The 19,822-nt window shown below is 42.4% G+C and overlaps 2 protein-coding genes across 2 annotated transcripts in view; both read left to right on the top strand.

Moving 5' to 3' along the window:
- Positions 1–9,938, top strand: part of LOC106817008 (sodium- and chloride-dependent glycine transporter 1-like) — a 10,454-nt gene extending 516 nt beyond the window's left edge. Inside the window, exons 2-9 of the mRNA XM_014821653.1 lie at positions 1,686–1,875; positions 5,340–5,474; positions 7,413–7,556; positions 7,764–7,926; positions 8,415–8,550; positions 9,022–9,101; positions 9,420–9,576; positions 9,687–9,938. Coding sequence (XP_014677139.1) covers positions 1,686–1,875; positions 5,340–5,474; positions 7,413–7,556; positions 7,764–7,926; positions 8,415–8,550; positions 9,022–9,101; positions 9,420–9,576; positions 9,687–9,938 — 1,257 coding nt within the window. The remainder of the gene's footprint in view (positions 1–1,685; positions 1,876–5,339; positions 5,475–7,412; positions 7,557–7,763; positions 7,927–8,414; positions 8,551–9,021; positions 9,102–9,419; positions 9,577–9,686) is intronic.
- A 212-nt stretch (positions 9,939–10,150) lies between these two features.
- Positions 10,151–15,294, top strand: LOC106817009 (sodium- and chloride-dependent glycine transporter 2-like). Its single transcript, XM_014821654.1, has 6 exons — positions 10,151–10,230; positions 11,640–11,768; positions 13,526–13,625; positions 13,967–14,082; positions 14,303–14,461; positions 14,976–15,294. The coding sequence occupies exons 1-6, from the start codon at positions 10,192–10,194 to the stop codon at positions 15,207–15,209; spliced, it is 777 nt and encodes a 258-aa protein (XP_014677140.1). The 5' UTR covers positions 10,151–10,191; the 3' UTR covers positions 15,210–15,294.
- Positions 15,295–19,822: the final 4,528 nt, after the last annotated feature.

The following is a 19,822-nucleotide window of genomic DNA, read 5'->3' as shown; positions in this document are numbered from 1 at the left end:
TGTTGGCCGCCTATAGGGAAGATACATAGATACATAGATACATAGATACATAGATACATAGATACATACATACGAACTCAAATATATATTAGATATATAGATAAATAAATAGATAAAAAACGAATAATCCGACATTTAGCTTTACACAAGCGCTTTCATCTTTATAGAATCTTCCGATGTATATTAGGTGATATACACCTGAAGATTCTATAAAGATGAAAGCGCTTGTGCAAAACTAAATGTTGGATTATTCTTTTGTATCAATAATAACTGAATACCGTGCTACTATTTTTTCTACTATTTATATATATATATTTATTTATTTATTACGGCTGCCACGTGTTTATCTATTGCGAAGTCGATGTCGATTAAAGATACAAATGCTATATGGCATATATACTTCAGAACTTCTTTTCACGACACTTCACTTCAAATATTATGATATTTATAAGAATCATGATTTCATAACTTTATATGTTTCTATTGTCGCTCCCTAGGCGAATCTCGGGCTTCGATCGAGTGTCTACGTCCCCATACTGTACACATGTTAATTTCTAATAATTAATAATAATAATTAATTATAGGTTGATTAATGTAGTTGCAGTTTCTGTATCATTAATTGGAAATGTGGCAATGAATATGTTTGTCAGATTAAGCGCAGATTGCGTGAACGCAGTTGACGATCCGCTGCTCATGTCATCAGGGGTGAATAATGACAAATTGTCAATTTGTCAAAATCTCGAAATGTCAAATTGTCAATTTTTAATTATTCACCCCTTGATGTCATACAACCATTAGCTAGGATATCTGGTGTCATTGACAGTCAATCATATTTTACACAGCCAATGACAGTCATTGATATTTTACACTATACACGTTACATAAACAGCACCATGCTATTGGGTGTGTGGCACTCTGATTTGTACCAGATTTGCCTGATTACCTGATTACCTGATTACCTGATTACCTGATTACCTGATTACTTGATTACCTGATTACCTGATTACCTGATTTGCCTGCTTACCTGATTACCTGATTTGCCTGATTACCTGATTTGCCTGATTACCTGATTTGCCTGATTACCTGATTTACCTGATTTGCCTGATTACCTGATTTGCCTGATTACCTGATTAGCTGATTACCTGATTACCTGATTTGCCTGATTAGCTGATTACCTGATTTGCCTGATTACCTGATGACCCGATTGATCTTTTTACCTGATTTGTACAGGAGTAAGAAAAACGCGGTAAAATCTTAAACTGATTATATGTTTGCGGCTAATCATTGAGGTTCTTCTAAGGTCAGGTCATGTCTGAGGTATATCGCTGCTCTTTATCTCACTCTACGTGGGTCTTCATCTCTGATGTCTCTTCGTCCTTTGCCCACCAGCTATCTTCATCATTCTCTCCCCCTCCCTTCTCTCTCCCTCTCTCTTTTTCTCTCTCTTTCTCTCTTTCTCTTTCTCGCTCTCCCTTTCTCTCTCTCTCTCTCTCTCTCTCTCTCTCTCTCTCTCTCTCTCTCTCAATCTCTATCTCTCTAGTTGCACGCGCGTGTGTGTGTGCGTGTGTGCGCGCGCGCGAGCTAGTGTGTGTGTGTGCGTACTCCGCACACTATCCCGTTCTTGTTATTGGCAGACACACGGTTACAGAGCTATACTGACTGTAGTTTCTCACTATTGTCACCAGGGGTCTCTGCAACAAGTCTGCGCGCTTGTTGAACCGCTGGCTATGGACGAGGAGGATGACAATGACGATGAGAACAAAGAGCGCGGTAACTGGAGCGGCACGTTAGCTTTCTTCCTGTCATGTCTCGGCTACGCCGTTGGTCTTGGCAGCGTGTGGAGATTCCCCTACCTCTGCTACCGGAATGGAGGAGGTGAGCGACGCCAGGGGGCGCTCCGCACTTGTAGCATGTGCATGATGTGTTTTATCGTGATGGTTTTAGTATATTAATGCTAATAATACGATATTAATAATAATAATAACAATAATAATAATATTAATAATAATAATAATCCCAATAAAACTTATAAAGCATATTATCATTATTATGATTATTATTATTTCCAAAGTGGATCACGGCATTAGCCGATGGCTTTTGGGTTGACCGTGTCCCAACCTGGGACATATGGGGATTCAATCCAGAATTTTTTCCAGGATGTGTGCTGTTCCCCGTAGTGCGATTTTCTGCACTTCTTGGGCAGTGTGGTGACCAGGGAGTTCTTTAATGTTCTTTTCAAAACCATTCTTTATAGAGCCAAGAGCTCCAACCACCACTGGAACAATTCTCGTCTTAGTATTCCACATCCTCCTAATTTCGATCTCCAGATCTTTGTACTCTTTCTCCATTTGATCAGAGTTTGTCTCTTTCTTTCACCATGGTGTTAGTATCATCTGATACGGCTACGTCAATCAGCAGGCATCGTTTTTTTTCTTGTTGTGGAGCACTATATCAGGGCGGTTTGCAGGTATCGTGCGATCTGTCTGCCATGCCATATCCCACATTATGGTAGTATCTCCGATGTTGGTAACTTGTCTCGAAGTATGTTTATACCACTTGTCAGGTACTTGCTCACCAAGTTCACTGCAGATTGACCAGTGCAGATAGCTGGCTACCTTGTTATGGCGTTTTATCTACTCGGTTAGGCCAGCACTGTGCATCCGGCGATGATGTGGCTGATGGTCTCTTCTGCTTTGCTGCACATTCTGCACTTGCTGTTGACCTGTTGCTTGATGATGTTGCGTTGATGATATCTGGTGTTAATTAATTGTGCTTGGTCTTGGGCTGCAATGATCAGGCTTTCTGTCTTTCTATTGAGCCCGGAACTATTCAGCCAGGCAACGCTTGCAGTTTTGTCGACAAATGGCCTGTCGAGGCTCTTGTAAAATCTTCCATGCAAAGGCTTGTTCTTTAATACCTCGATCTTCTTTGCTTCCATATTGTCCTTCAGTTTCTGCTTTGTTGAAAATTGGCTGGTGGTCTAAGGAGACAAGTATTTTGCTTTGATTTCTTTAGACTCGTGTAATAGAGCGCGCTATGATTTTCCAGACTGATGTATTTTGATAAGCTTTGTAAATTTGTCTTCCTTAAGCTCGATGTAGTCGCCTAGACCTATAATGGCAGTGTTGTACGCAGACATCAGTTCAATGAGACCACGACCACCATTTTACCTCTTGATGTACACTCGCTCTACATCTGCTTTTGGGTGATGGAGCCCGTGCATGGTTAGTAGCTTGCTTGTCTTGCGATCCATCCTTTCAATATCTGATCGCAACCAGTTGATCACCCCGAAGCTGTAGACGGGGACCGGGAGTGCCAGGCTATTGGTCGCTGCTATCTTGTTTTTTTGAGCAGAGCTCAGACTAGAGAACTATGCGGACTCGGCGATAGTACTCCTTAACAATGTTCTTCTTCATATTTGCATGCTGAATACCATCACTTTTGTCTACACCAAGATATTTGTAGGTGTCCTCGTGGTTCAGACTTTGTAGGGCTGTCTTGTCATCAAGCTCGATATTTAGACTTTTTACTAGCTCACCACCTTTAGGGATTGCGATTGCACACCTTTGCAAGCCAAACTCCATTTTAATGTCATAACTGAATGCTTTGACTGTAACCAATGCCTGCTCCAGCTCATGGTTGGTGATACACGGTAGATTCTCATGGCTGCGAGAATCCAGGAATGTGGGACATTGTCGAAGGCTTTCTTATAATCAATCCACGCCATTCCTAGGTTCCTCTTGAGCTTTTTTGCCATGCTCACTATTATGTTACTGATGACAAGTTGATCTTTGTACCCTCTAGATGCACTTCTACAGCCTTTCTGCTCATCTGTGAGGATGCCGCTCTTCGGTAAGTGATTGTAGAGGCGGTTGCTGATTGCAGCAGTGAGAATCTTGTAGGTGGTAGGCAGGCAAGTGATTGGTCGATAGTTCTTTTGTATCTTTGTCTTTTGAAAGAAGGAATGTGATTCCTGATGTCAACCACTTAGGGCTATTGCTTGGATCCTTGATGGTGTCATTCAAGGCCCTGGTTAGTTGTTTATTGAGGGCATATAAATGCTTAATCCAGAAGTTGTGCAGCTTGTCTGGGCCAGGAGATTTCCAGTTGTGGGTCCACTTGATGGCCTGCTGTACCTCACACATTGTAATGTCAGTCCATACATCCATTGCTACATTCTGGAATGCTTCCTCCGTTTATTTGATCCAAGTGGCTTTGGTATTGTGGTTTATGCCAACTTCCAGTATTCCACGCCAGAATTGATCGATTCGCTCTTGAGAGGAAGGTTCCTTGATGGTGCTTTGCTGTTCGTTGAGATGCCGGTATAATTTTCAAGAGCTTATTCTGATAGTAGTGCGCACTCCGCTTAGTAAACCTTCTCAACCTCTGAGCTTTGGCTTGTAGTTTCATCTTTATTTCTTGTTCGAGCTCGCATATGGTCTTATTCTTCCGTCGGCTCTTGCATAAGATGCTCCTGGCCTTGGCATGCACTTGCTCTGTTGTGACACCTTTTTTTATTTCGCTAAGAGTGGAGAGGTCCTTGCGATGGTTTTCAATTTTTGTTATGATTCTGTTCTTCCATGTTGGTTCCTCTGTGGGCTTCGTGACTCTTTCTTTTGTCTCTCCAGCAATAACAGCAACAGTCGCGTACATTAATTTATTGATTTCTGATAGGTTTAGATGGTTATCTTTGATGATATTGGTGAGGGCCTGAGTTGCAGTTTGAATATCGTGCCGTATTGCCTTGTTGAGATTAACCTTTTTCAGGCTTCTGCGTTGATCAAGGGGGATTGCCTGAGTTTTAAGCAGCTTAGTAGAGATTCGATCTTCCATATCCACTACTGATTCACCTTTATGGGTATCCGTATGCTGCGGTGTTTGTTCAGCCTCGGGCTCTGGGGGTTGTAGGTGTTCAGGTTGTTCAGTGGGGATAAGTGTTGGTTGCGATGCATTTTATTGTTATTATTATTATTGTTAATATTAGGTAATGATAATACATTTTATTGAGATTAATATTATTATTATTAGTAGTAGTAGTAGTAGTAGTAGTAGTAGTAGTAGTAGTAGTGAGAGAGTGAGGAGTAGATAGTAGTAGTAGCAGCAGTAGTAAGTAGTAGTATGTAGTTTAGTAGTAGTAAGTAGTAGTAGTGTGTAAGCAGCAGCAGCAGTAGTAGTAGTTGTAACGTCATCATCATCATCATCATCATCATCATCATCATCATCATCATCATAATCATTATCCATTGGGCAGAAGTGTCATAATATAGGCGCTAGTGTCTATAATATATAACACTCCTGATTGTAGCACGTTTTGGTATACCTATGCCATCGTCATACAGGTGCGTTTTTCATACCGTACCTGATCATGCTGTTCTTCGTGGGACTGCCGCTGCTATACCTGGAGCTATCTCTCGGACAGTTTGCAAGCCTTGGACCGATCGGGGTGTTCCGAAAGATTTCACCTGTGTTTCACGGTTGGTCAGTAGTTAGTTAGTTAGTTAGTTTGTTAATTAGTTAGTTAGCTACAGTTAGTTAGTTAGTTAGTTTGTTAGTTAGTTAGTTTGTTAGTTAGTTAATTAGTTAGTTAGTTAGTTAGTTAGTTAATAATTTAATTAGTTGAGCAATTGATTGATGACATTGTCAGTTATTCGGTCATTCTGTCAGCCAGTTTGTAAAATGGCAAATCGGTTTGTGTTGGTTCCCTTAATCAGTCAATCTACGAGTCAGCGTTAATAAGAGAGTTCATAAGAGGGTTCCGCGAATTTTCAAATTACCCACAATGCAACGCCGCCGGCCATTACTGTTCAACGCAGCTCTCTGCTCATTTTATTCGCACTATTAAGCAAATCCATCACAACGCCGCTTTCTGCGGTGTTTTCAACTGCAGTAATTGGTACAGGAGGGAGCCACACAGCTTTTTTTAGGCTGCCTAGCGTAATCACAACACAAACCAAAGCGACGAGAGACCAGGCAGACCACCGACGCTTGGAGCATTTTCAATAAAAAACAATGCTGAATAAACACGAAATGTATTACTACCAATGTCTTAATGTTCTTCTACTCTCTTTCGCCTAGTATTGCCGATAATTACCTGTAAATGCCGGTCAAATGCTCCTCTGCACCACATAGGTACACCGCACGCACGGCGCACGCCGCTACACATTTACACATATATACATATATCGCCGCATCAGTAGGCAGCTGTTTGAAGTAGGGGTGGTGATTTCTCTGGCACGTGCAGCTAGCATACTCTACTATAAATAGCACGAGCAACATGTGAACAGAATTCACCAAGCCGGCTTTACAATAACAGTGTGCTGACATGATGCCTGTCCCATACTCTCTCATCGTTACCCATGCACGGATAGAGAGATGGTATAATTCAGGACTGGGAGTGCATAACACGTGCTCGATAACGTAGATGGGACTCTCCACTGTTCACGATGATAGATGCAGACTGATACACCACTAACCCAACCGCAGAACAGTCTATTCGTAGGCAGCCAGCTTTTCTGGTTCTGAAGTGCTTGAGAGTATAAATGGTCTCGGCTAGAATGTTAGGTAGTCAATTCACGAGATTCAATAACGTACGTGATGGGCACAAGTTGTGGTCCTCGCTCCATTCTCGTACGGGTGTCGATTCCCATTGCACGCAATATTCTCGAGATAGCGTGCTTTGGCTACGTTGTCTAGTGAATCAAAGTACGTGTCCATACTACGTACACTTTCAGACAGTTGGCAAATGTGCATACACCAGATGTTATAAAACGCTGCGCTTTGATAGCTATATGCAGTAAAATCGGTAAATTTCTGAACACTCGCGATGTAACACAAACTGCAAGTCCACGAACATATGTGTTGCGTGCAATCTCGCGACGCTAATAAGCCTGCATGCAAAGCCTGCAAACCGGACCTGTGTAATTCATTGAACTCTAAGCGAGAATCCCAATCACGCTGATAAACCTGCCTGCAACACCCTGTAAAACCGGGTCTGCACAATTATATCGAACTCTAGCACCCCAACACGCGCTGGTAAACCTGTCTGCAAAAGCGGGATTCACTTACTGCTAATATAGATTACTATAAGAACACTATCGTGTGTACAATCTATCAATGTAAAATCGTTAGATTGCTCATATCGGTAACACGTGTTCGCAATTCTAACTACCTGCTATTGCTACCTGGTATTGCTATTTGTAGTGCAAGTCGCGGAACCCTCTATAGGCAACGAGTCAATAAATGAGTGGGTTTATTAGTAAGTTAAAGAACAAGTGGAGTTATCGTGAGCGAGTGCGTAAATAAGCGAGTCAGCCAGTCAGTTAGTTATTTCACATGATGTGTTTATCGTTGTTTATAGTTTGCTCCACTTTCTGATTAATGTGTTAATTGTGCATTAATTTCTTCTTGTCTAGGTGTCGGGTATGCGATGGTGCTGCTAACGGCGTTGTCAACCATCTATTATAACGTCATTATAGCGTGGAGCCTCTACTACCTGTTTGCATCCTTCCAGAAGGTTCTACCGTGGTCGGGCTGCCATAACGAATGGAACACAGACTGTAAGCGCACTTTCTTACTGCGTGATCGTGATGTGGTTAGGGCCTCGTCGTCAAGTCTTTGTCACGGCATTAAAAATTGCAAAGCCGATATCAGACATATAACATTTAAATAAAATGCATTGAATTTACATTTAATGATGTAATATGTCATGAAAGCCTACGTAATACAACACTATAACGAATCTGACAACTTCCCCACGTTTACAGCCTGCTGGTCAAAATCAGAAGAAGAAGAATGCATGAAGAGTAACGGCACCTACCACGCACGTCGGTGTTATCTGAATCTCACATCAGAGGAAGCGAATGCTTGCGACCAGCTGTCGAACAATGAAAGCAGTCTGCGCACATCAGCAAGCGAGGAATACTACAAGTAAATACATGCAGAGATTCCGTTTATGTTCTGCAGCGAGAGATTTGTTCAATGATTTCTCTATTCCAATTACATAATGGACTGGGATTCACAGATTTTAAAATTAAAGTTGACGCAAGGAAACGAGCTATGATGTCCCGGGCTGTCCTACTTTTAACAACAACAACAACAACAACAACAACAACAACAACAACAACTCGGAACGCAGTCACGTATATATAACGTCTCATCGCTAAATGGTAGTCACTCTGGTCTGGTCTGTTGGGTGGTAATATGTAATCGGGTCCAAGGTTAAAATAGTACGCGGTTTTCATGGCACGATTTGATCAAATCAAAGCCTTTTAATGTTTCATTTAAACCTTTGTTTCAGTGATTTATTTTCGCTGTTACTCGGAACCACCATCCGTGTGCATCACTTCCGTATTTAGAGTGCCACACATTTATTATTATGTGATCAGGTATAAGAGTGCCGTATATTATGTGATCAGGTACAAGATGCTTGGCCTCACGACCAGTATCGAAGACTATGAGGGAGGTCTCAAGTGGGATCTGTGTCTCTGTCTGCTACTAAACTGGATCCTAGTCTACTTGTGTCTCATTAAGGGCATCAAGAGCTCCGGCAAGGTACGTGACTGAGTCTGGCGGTTAACTGCACGAATGTATGTTAATGTTTTCATACTATAATGCTAACATTCGAAGTACTTTGAGTAGCGAGTAAGATTTCGAGAGTCCGCGCAAAAGCGACTGCAAGGTCAGAGCTAGCAATTTCGCAAGCTCTGTCTTAGCTCTACCGGTGGAGCTCCTTCGATCCCGTTATACAGGGTGGAGTAGCGCGAGAGAAACAGCTACAGCGATGGAGCTAGGTAAGAGCGTGCAAAATTGCAACAACGACCAAACAATCAGGTGAGCATTCGCATCGTTAGCTGAGCTTTTTCAGAACAAACAAAGTTTTCTGTACTATATATTACCAAGGTACGATATATTACAGCTCGTATATTCGCGGCTCTCGGGTCCTTACATAGGTATTATACTGCATGCACAGACGTGTCTATTCACGCTAATTTCCCTATGTGGTACTCGTTATCCTGCTCTCAGAGCGCTGATCACTTGCGGGCGCAGCAAAGAATCCGCTTCTACATACACCAGATCTGGAGCGTGCTCACTAAAATTCCCAGGTACGTGGGCGGGAGCGCATGCCGTTGATTTCACCACTCCACAGGTACCGTGGTGGACGCCATGCGGTCGATATCAAGTCCGACGTAGGTGGGTTACTCTGGCGTGATATCACACTCCACATGGTACGTGAGCGGGACTCTTGCGTTTGATATCACACTACAAATGTACTGGGGGATCATGCGTTGATATCACACTCCAGGTAGCTGTGGGTGACTCATGCGTTGATTCACACTCCAGGTACGTGGGGGACTAATGCGTGATATCACACTCCACGGTACGTTGGCGGGGACTCATGTGTTGATACTTCACCTCCACAGGTATCGTGGGGTGATCATGCAGTTTATCAACACTCACAGTCTGTACGCGCGGCGGATTCAATGCGTTGATTATTCCCTTACAGGTCTTGGCAGGGACTCATGCGTTGATATTCCACTCAGGTACGTGGGGGATCCAAGTTGTTGTATCACACTCAAGGTACGTGGGGGATTCATGCGCTAATATCACACTCCATGGGTACTTGCCACTCACGTGTTGATTTAAATAATCGATAAATGTTCTATCGTCTCGTCACTTCTCCTACACAGGTGTGGGTGGACGCAGCAGGACAGGTAATCTTCACGCTAGGTGTCGCCTCTGGCGGCATGTTAACGCTGTCGAGTTACAGTCGCTTCAGAAACAACTGTGTACGTGATGCTTTTATGTTAGCGCTTGGAAACTGCACAATGAGCTTCTTCGCTGGAAATCGTCATCTTCTCCATCTTGGTCACATGGCCTACGACCTTGACAAGGATGTGAGTGAGGCGCCCATAGTGGTGCGTGAATTATACTTTATCTAAATGTGCTATTTTTATATCACGATTTCAGTGTAGTCAGACGAACATTTCTTAACTCGCAGAATAAAGTCTGTTGCGCGAGCAAAAGATCTCTTATTTGTCGGGTAATTAACTTTGCCTCGATGCCCACGCTTAGGAGGAGAAGAGGGTTTTTTTTTGCTTACTCTGCAGGTTCAGGGTGGGTTGTTGCCCTACCCCGGCCTCGTAGGCGAGGCTCGCCCGTGGCGGCACTCTGGTCCATCCTCTTCTTCGTTCAATGCGGGGCTTGATGCTGAATCTAGGACTGGATGCCACGGTACGTGCGGCATTTACTGATGTACGCATTAACTACAAACACAGTTACGGCGTCGAAATACAACAGCGACAAAAAAAACATTGAGATTACCTGAATCTCATTCATCTGAATTACTGGCGGGGATGTGGATTTGAGAAACTAGGTTAATTGACGTGATTCGAACCACCTGTGTTGATCAAATTGTAGACCTCATTATTACGGTTTTGGTTCTGCAAATCTCTCATAACCTCATAAAGAATATCCTATTGGTCTAAGTACGATAATGAAGATCAGAGAGCTTATGTGTTTAACAATTATTATAGGTATAAGTGCATGAGTAGTGAATAAGGTTTAATTTGCATAGTTACTTAATTTACATAACACATCCGCACTTCTATTTTAGATAGTTTTCAGCTGCCAATTACTTCTACCTATACACGTAAAGATAATAGCCATAAAATGATAAAATCTAATTAACTGTAACGAGGAGTGGAAAGTACAATGTTGATTGCATATTACATCAACACTTTTGTTTGCAGGAAAAATAGTTTCCAACGAACACTTATCCAGAGAGAAATGTCCGCTACATTCATTGTTTCAGTTTCATTCTTTGTTTTGATAGTAGGAAACGATAGGATGATAAGATAATAGATACGATAGATAGGTAGATAGAGAGATGATAGATAGTAGATAGATGTAGCATAGATAGAATAGATAGAGCATGATGTAGATAGATAGATAGATAGATAGTAGATAGATAGATAGATATTATAGATAGCCATAGATAAAAGATTAGATAGATAGATCGATAGTAAATAATAGATGGACTAGATGATAGATAGATAAATAGTAGACTAGATAATATGAATGAGGTTGAGAAATGATAGTAGATAGATGATTAGATAGATCGAATACGATAGTAGAATAGATGATACGATTAGTTAGAATAGATAGATAGAGTAGATAGATTAGAATAGTAATAGATAGATTAGATTAGTACGGATAGATAATAATAGATGGATAGATAGAGATAGTAATAGGATAGATAGATAATAGATAGTGTTTGATAAATCAAGATGCATAGATAGATAGTAGATAGGATAGATAGATAGAGTAGATTAGTAGATAGTGATAGATAGATAGATAGATAGTAGATAGAATAGTATGATAGATAGATTAGATTGTAGATACGATAGATAGATAGATAGTTGATTAGATAGATAGATAGATAGATGGATAGATAGATTAGATAGATGATAGATAGATAAGATAGATGATAGATAGTGATAGATAGATGATAGATAGATAGATAGATAGATAGATAGATAGATAGATAGATAGATAGATAGGTTGATTGGTAAATAAATAATTATTCGTGATTGATTAATTGATTGAATACTTGAATGCTTTATTTCATTATTAAATTGCAGTTTGCCGACGTACAGACAATGAGCACGATGGTCTTTGATGAATTTCCCAACACGCGTCGATGGAAGCCTCTAGTCGTTGGTGTTATCGTCGTAGCGATGTACGTCCTGGGGCTGCCCATGTGCACAGGCGTGAGTTCATGCTCATCTACTATATATAATTTTACATAACGTGGGTAACATGCGGTTGAAGTGACCGTGACATTGATGGATGGATTGATTGATGAGTGGATGGATGGATGAATGGATGGATTGATGGATGGATGGATGGATGGATTGTAGATGGATGAGTGGATGGGTGAATGGTTAGTTAGATATATGTAGATAGATACGATGGGATGGAGGGATGAGGGATGGATGGATGGATGGATGGATGGATGATAGGATCGGATGAATGAATGAAATTGGATGACGATGGATAGCCAATGGATGGATGGATGATTGAATGGATTGGATGGATGATGGATGGATGGTGGTGGATGATGGGGATGGATGGATGGATAGATGGATGGATGGATGGATGATGGATGGCATGGATAGCAATGCGAGTGGAATGATGATGGAATGGTATGGACGGCGCGTAATGATGGGATGAGTATGGATGGATGGATTGATGATGGGTGGGATGGTTAGTTAGTATTATAGATAGATAGATAGTGGATAGATGGATAATGAATGTGGAATGGAACAATGGCATGGCATGGCAATGGATGGCATGGATGGTGGAGATGGATGGATGGGGATGGTGGAATGGATGGAATGGATGATTGGATGGATGGATGGACATCGATGGATAATGGATGGATGGATGGAAATGGATGGATGCGATGGGATGGATGGATGGATGGCTGGATGGGATTGGATGAGATGGGATGGCATGGATGGATGGATGGATGGTGTGAGAAACTGAAATGGGTGACGTTAGTGGATATATAGATAGATTAGATTAGATGGGATTAGATGGATATGCATGGAATGGATGGATAGAATGGCATGGCGGGATGGTATGGAGAGTGGATGGATGGATGGATGTGATGGAGTGGCATGGATGCGCATGTATGAATGGATGGATGGTGGTGGATGGAATGGATGGGTGGTATGGCGATGGAATGATGGTGGATGGCACTGGTATGGCAATGATGGTAATTTGGATGGATGGCTGGAATGGATTGATGGATGGATGGATGGATGGATGACTGGAAATGGATGATGGGAATGGTATGGATGGATGGATGGGACGAATGGATGGATGATGGATGAATGGATGGATGACTTGTGAGTGGATTATGGGTGGTGCGTATAGTTAGATATATCAGATAACGATTAGATGATGGCCATGAATGGATGAGATGGCATGGATGGGATAGAATGGATGGCCATGGATGGACATGGTGGCGGGATGATTGGATGACATGAAAATGGATGGATGGATGGATGGATGAGATGGATGGATGGATGGATGGCAATGGAATGGCATGGCGATGGATGGTATGGATGGAATGATATGGTCATGGTGTATGGATTGGATGGAATGGATGGAAATGGATGGCAATGGAATGGCAATGGATGGCATGGATGAGCATGTATGGATGGATGTGGATGGTAGTAATGGATGGGATGGAACTGGATAGATTGAATGAATGGATGGAAGGATGTACACGACGGATGCGGATGAATGGCATGGATGAATGGAATGATTAGATGGATAGTGATGATAAGATGATAGATAGATGATAGATGATAGATACGATAATAGATAGAATACGTTTAGATAGGTTGATAGATAGATAGATAGATAGGTTGATTGGTAAATAATTAATTATTAATGATTGATTAATTGATTGATTAAATGAATGATTAATTAACTGATTTGCTGTTTTCATCACTAGGCTGGTCTGTACTGGATAGACCTGATGAACATCTATGCTACATGCTGGTCATTAATACTTGTGGGACTTCTAGAGAGCATTGTTGTGGCGTGGGTGTACGGTAAGGCTGGTCAAACATTTCGTGCTGGCACGAGTGTAGGGTTAGGCTGAAGAATATGTGGTACGGTTGTAAACAGCAATGTAAATGTACGACAAGACTAGCGAGTACAGTATAGTTGTATGGTAATCAAGTTCGCGTGTGTACAAGTTCAGAGAAACCATCTTCATTTTAGAAAATACACGTTCTCTACCTATACATAATTAATAGTCTGTATTAAGCATAACTTAAACAATTTAAAACAACTAGGAATTAGGCAAGCCTTATCCTAACCCCCTTGCAGCGCGCGGATCCCTCCTCTAGGTAGACGTCGCTCTAGCCGGGATATTTATTTTTTCATGTAGGGGCCAGGCGTTTCCTTGCTGACCTTTCTATGATGATCGGATCTAACATTGGCTACAGCATACTCAACAGCTACTGGTTCTTCACCTGGTGTATAACGGCACCATTACTCGTCCTGGTAAGAGCTCTGTTATAGTTATACATGGGAAATATATGTGGGAGAATTTTTTATTGTAAATGGTAAATTAAATGAAATAAAGTCGGACACGTGGACTAGCAAAAGTATTTGAACCTTAAATTTAATTCAATTAAGTTTGCCAAACGACAATTATTTATATTATAGACCAGGCAGTGACATGTGCATATAACATCTTAGATGTAATTATATCGTTCCCCAGGGCATTTTCATCTTCAACTTTCTTGAATATGAGACGCCGATGTCACAGGGAATACTATACCCTAAATGGGCAGAGGTTCTCGGTTGGGTCATGGCTTTCGGAACCCTGGCACCGGTACTAATAGTAGGAGCCGTTAACGCATTTCGCTTCGCCACGGACGTAAGTTATATAATTTACTGTGAATAATTATCACCGATATCAGCTTCCTACTGCCGATATAGACGTTCTAACAGTAAACCATTTCTGCTAATTAAATTCGAGTGCAGATGTGCTGTGATCTTGCTGGGCTGTTGTGTGACTGCTCTTGTGTTACCACGGAATCTGTAGTTTAGCTGCATTATAGAGAGCTAGTTCTGAGTTAGAAACACAGCCTGATTCCCAGTCTGGGACTGCAAGCGTTGGAGGCCTGGCCGCTGTTAACTCTTTTACTATAAGTAATATTGTAGATTTTGCTTTTTAACTTAAAGCATGTTGACCGAAGAAACCGTTTAAACAGCCCGAAGATATATTGATATGCTCCAAGCGCAGAAAATTTATCATCACATAAAAATAACGTTTACTCCGAAATATTGAGTTATTTCGAAATAGTGCAGTGCCGAAAATGCATTTACTTCCTTTAAACGACTCCATTTAATGACGTATTCATTATGGAATATATTTCTTCTGATCATAGCGGATCCAGACGATCGTCCGACCGGATCCGACCTGGGGACCGGCCCTGGATCGCTTCCGTACGGGAGACTACGCTCCCATCGGTCATCAGCTAATCACGGACGGAGAATCGCACCTGTATAATATTGACGACCTGAGCGGACATCCGGGTGTCTACAGGCCTCATCTCAGCGATGAACTCCCGCAGGCCCTGTTGTGTTCTCTTGATTCGTCGCAAGTCGTCACAGTTGTTTAAATGATACTGGGTGGAGAGTCCGAGAATAAGAAGGGACTGAAAATGAGTGAGAAATGTGTGTGTGTTGTAGTGTGTGGTGTGTGTGTGTGTGTAGTTGTGTGCTGTGTGTGTGGCGTGCGCGGGTGTGTGTGTGTTGTGTGTGTGGTGTCGTGCGTGTGTGCGTTGCGCGTGTGGGTGTGTGCTGTGCGCACTGCGTGCGCGCGTCTGTGCATATAACTGTAAAATGGAAGAGAAATGGACTGAGTGTGTCCTAGCCCCCCTCCGCCCGCCCCCACACACACACATACACACACACTACAGCCAGCACAACACACACACACAGTCGGCGGGTCGCGAACTGCCGCGGCAGGCGCGTCGGGCGACCCCGCAGCAACATTTTTCCCAAGGCCATAAATTTTCGCGTAACCAAATCGTTTCATTAATTTAGTTATTCCGTCTTTTGGATCGGTAGTCATATATCATGTATATACGTGTAATCTAAGGCCTCTATAAGCGGAGAACCAGGTCAGATAGGTCAGGTCAACGCTGTAGCTATAAAATTTTATGATCCAGAAGCCTGAATCTAGGCAGCACATTCCTCTGCTCCCAAGTCTACTCGCTGATCTATTCAGGCCGATCCGTTCGCGTTATATTGAAGGGAGCATGCTTTGCCCGGTCAGCGCGTCGGGCCGAATTCTGGCTGGGTATCTGGATCGTGGGGTGGTGGTGGAAAAGAAATACTGTCAAGAGACCCCAAGTCAGACTACATAGCCAATAAATGATGGTGAGTACCCAAGGAAGGTATGATGACAAAATGTTTCTTACTGCCAAATAATCAATTGGATTGATTTAAGGAAAACGAAGCAACTAAGTAATAATATTGATGTAATACAGAAAAATGTACAGAAAATGCGGTAATTTAGGCGTTTATTTTCATTTTTCTTTCAGCCCCCGCTCGCAACCCCGCGTACCGCCGAATGCACTACCAATGCGGCTCGCACTATGCCACCCAGGCAAAGTGCAACTAACACGGGCGTAAATCCCAGGGATGGGGGGATGCATCCCCCTGCTCTTGAAAGGAGGGGGATGGCCTGTACAAATAATCGCCCCACCTGAGATTCAAAAAAAAGAGAGAAAAAAAGAAGAAGGAAAAGAAGAAGAGTAAGAGGACCCGATTACCAAGACAGGTTTATCAGCGATGGGTTTTTAGGTGGCTACAGTTCATGAGGCTGCCAGGCACCAGTCGGCAGATCTCGTAGATTGCAGGAATGATTGCAGCACACATATTATGTTCATAGACTTGAGTTTGTTTACATCGTGAATCTTCAGAATTTCACGCGATTTACTGCACATCCTATGCTATCAAACGCAGGCTTTTTATAATAGCTTAGTGCTAGGTCCTATGCACGTTGTCGACTGTCTGTAGGGTAGCGTAGTATGGATATAGTACTTTGATTCAATAAAACAAGACCACTACCACAGCACAAATCCAACAGCACAGTCTCTCTCTCTTCTCATCTCTCTCTCTACTCTCTCCTCTCTACACACACACGGCGCGCGCGCACGACACAGCAACTTCTCATGTTCTCTCCGGTCAGCGCTCTCTCTCTTTCTCCTTCTCTATCATCCTCTCTCTTCTCTCATCACCATCCGTTTCCTCTCACTCTCTGCTCTCTGTCTCTCTCGGCTCGCTCTCGTCTCCCTCCTCCCTCCCTCTTCCTCTCCTCTTCTCATCTCCTCTCTACTCTCGTCTCGTTCTCTGTCACATACAGGCAACACAAACACGTAACACCCCTAACTCTCTGCATCACACATCACACACACAGCCACACCACACACGCCAACGCACGCACATCGCAGCCGTCTCTCTCTCTCTTCTCATGAGCAACAATACACACTCTCTACGCAAAGGTTTACGTAAATTTCTAGCTTGATGAATCCGCATCCTAAAACGGCCATCGCTTGCGTACTGGCGAAAATCGTAAACGCAATTTATAAATAACTGGCGTCATAAATCCAACTAAGCAACTTCGATTGTCGTACGCACGACAAGATTTACGCAAACATATTTGCAGTACGCAGCTTGATGAATCATGGAATCTACCACCGCGGGACCCACGCCGTCAGTTGCAATGCGGCAGCACCGGTATCAGAAATCTACAGTTTCCAGGGGCGTGTACAGGGGGGTCCAGGGGGTCCGACGCCCCGCAGCTCGCGCCAGAAAACGCATAGACTGAGGGTGCTAATTTTCAAATAATGTCCTGGGCTCCAGACCCCCGCCGCCATTGCGCGTGCTCCTAACACCCCCTTTAGAAAATCCTGCGTACGCCACTGACAAGCCGCGGCATTATCTATTTTATTTGCTTGACCCTTTGCACACACGACACTCTTCACACATACATCACATTTCACTCTGCTTCACGCACTACCACACTCTGATCCATGCCACACGTCGCCCCCCCCCCACACTACTCCACACACCAGAGCCCCACGCAACACTCACACACCCACACACACACACACACACACAGCCCACACATACATCACACACACACACACACATACAACACAACCACACACATGCATCCTCCACACACACACACCCGCGCCCCACAATCACACACACACACATACACATACACACACGCGCGCGCGGAGAGAGAGGGAGAGAATGGAAAAAATAGCGTGAGAGAGAAATAGAAAGCAAATGAGTGAAAGAATAAGAAAAAAATTGAGAGGGTTAGTCAAAGAGAGAGAGGTAATAAGGGCGAAGGGAAAAAAGAGAGAATGAGAGAGAGAGAGAGAGAGAGAGAGAGCGAACCTGTCACTTGAGCACGTTTCCCTAACTACCGACCGTACCTGCGTAAACCGACCTTCTACACGATTGCTCTTAATTCTTCCCACTGAGAACTTGGCCTTGGTTAGGCCTAATGCAAACATAAGCAACGCACTGCGAAGAATTGCAGTCGCATTTTCTACACTGTATACGCAGTGGATTGTACACTGTAGCATCGGCATTGGGTGCCAACGATAATTAAACCTGCCGCAATACAAACCTACACTAGAGTCAATATTTCAATTATTTTAACCGAATGCTGCAATACTGTATTGCGTGTGTAACGGCGTCGGCAGGCCGTCTACAGTAAGATTAACTTCTCTCGCAAAACTCGCACATCGTTGCCTTCACGTGGAAATTCTAACTGACCTGAACAAGAACCTGATCTGAATGCCTCGTAATTTGCATGACAGGCTAATAACTCGTTGTGATTGCATTCTTGCGAAGAAGGTAAAATTATAATAGCTATCCGATTGAATCAGCAAAACCTGGCGATGATTCTGCGCTGCGCATTAGTATAGATTTGTGAATATTGAACAAAAATTATGTATAAATATTTAGTATTTTGGTACGATATCTGAATACTATATGATCTCGATTATTTCTGTCACGTTTCTGTATCTATTGCCACGTGAATGCCACCATATCGTGTATCGTGGTGAATATAAGCCATTGAAGTATTACAATCTCCCTTTCCCGGCGTTTCTTCAGATTTTGTTCATCATTTCTATATTCGGCTTCTTTTCGCTCTGCCTTCTTTATTCCTCTCTTGCACTTTTTTCATTATCCATTCTCGCGTTTTTATCTCCTTGGCTATGATAACCTTATTCCACTTTTCATTTTTTTTCGAATTCTCTTATTCTTCTTTTTTATTCATCTTCCTCCTCCCCTCTTCATGTTTATTTCATAATCGTCCTCTTGGTCCATTTTTTATTTTCGCCCTACTTCCCTTATTCCTTTTCCTAATGTTCTTTCTTATTTTCATAGTTTTTAGAATTCTTGCGCTCTCAGCTATACGGTCAAACCGGTAGAATCTTCAAATCGAATTTATATCAAATTGTCTTCAAACTATCGCCGTAGAAGCGCGTGGAAATCTACTAGTGCTATTATCTGTTGTATTATATTTGTACATTATTTATTACATTACATTTACATGATACATTATTTGTATTACAGTATTTACATTACTGCTGTTAGTAGTATTACTAGTTGTGATAATATTATGGTTAGATATTAGCTAGCTGTCACGTCTGTGTAATTAGAGAACATCAGTAGCTATCTACGCTTACCTTCACGATTCTAATCCTTCTCTGCCGACTCCTCTCATTATTATCATGCTCGACTTTCTCCTGTTATTCTTCTTCTTCTTCTTCTTCCTCCGGTTCTTCTTCTTCTTCTTCTTTTTCTTCTTCCTTTTTTTTCTTCTTCTTCTCCTTCTCCTTGTTTTTCTTCTCCTCCTTTTCCTTGTCCTTTTTCTCCTTCTCTTTCTTCTTGTTCTTCTTCTTCTCTTTCTCCTTGTCATTCTTCTCCTTGTTATTCTTCTCCTTGTCCTTCTTCTTCTTCTTCTTCTTCTTCTTCTTCTTCTTCTTCTCCTGCTTCTTCTTCTTCTTCTTCTTCTTCTCCTTGTTCTTCTTCTTTGCTTTCTCCTTGTCATTCTTCTTATTGTCCTTCTTCTTCTTCTTCTTCTTCTTCTTCTTCTTCTTCTTCTTCTTCTTCTTCTTCTTCTTCTTCTTCTTCTTCTTCCTCTTGCCTTCTTTCTTGTTCTCTCTCTCTTCCTCTTCCTTCCTCCCTTTCTCAC

This window comes from Priapulus caudatus, unplaced genomic scaffold, assembly GCF_000485595.1.
Source record: "Priapulus caudatus unplaced genomic scaffold, Priapulus_caudatus-5.0.1 Scaffold1561, whole genome shotgun sequence".
In the NCBI taxonomy this organism is placed as follows: Eukaryota; Metazoa; Priapulida; class Priapulimorpha; order Priapulimorphida; family Priapulidae; genus Priapulus; species Priapulus caudatus.
This window is presented reverse-complemented; position numbering and strand designations above follow the sequence as displayed.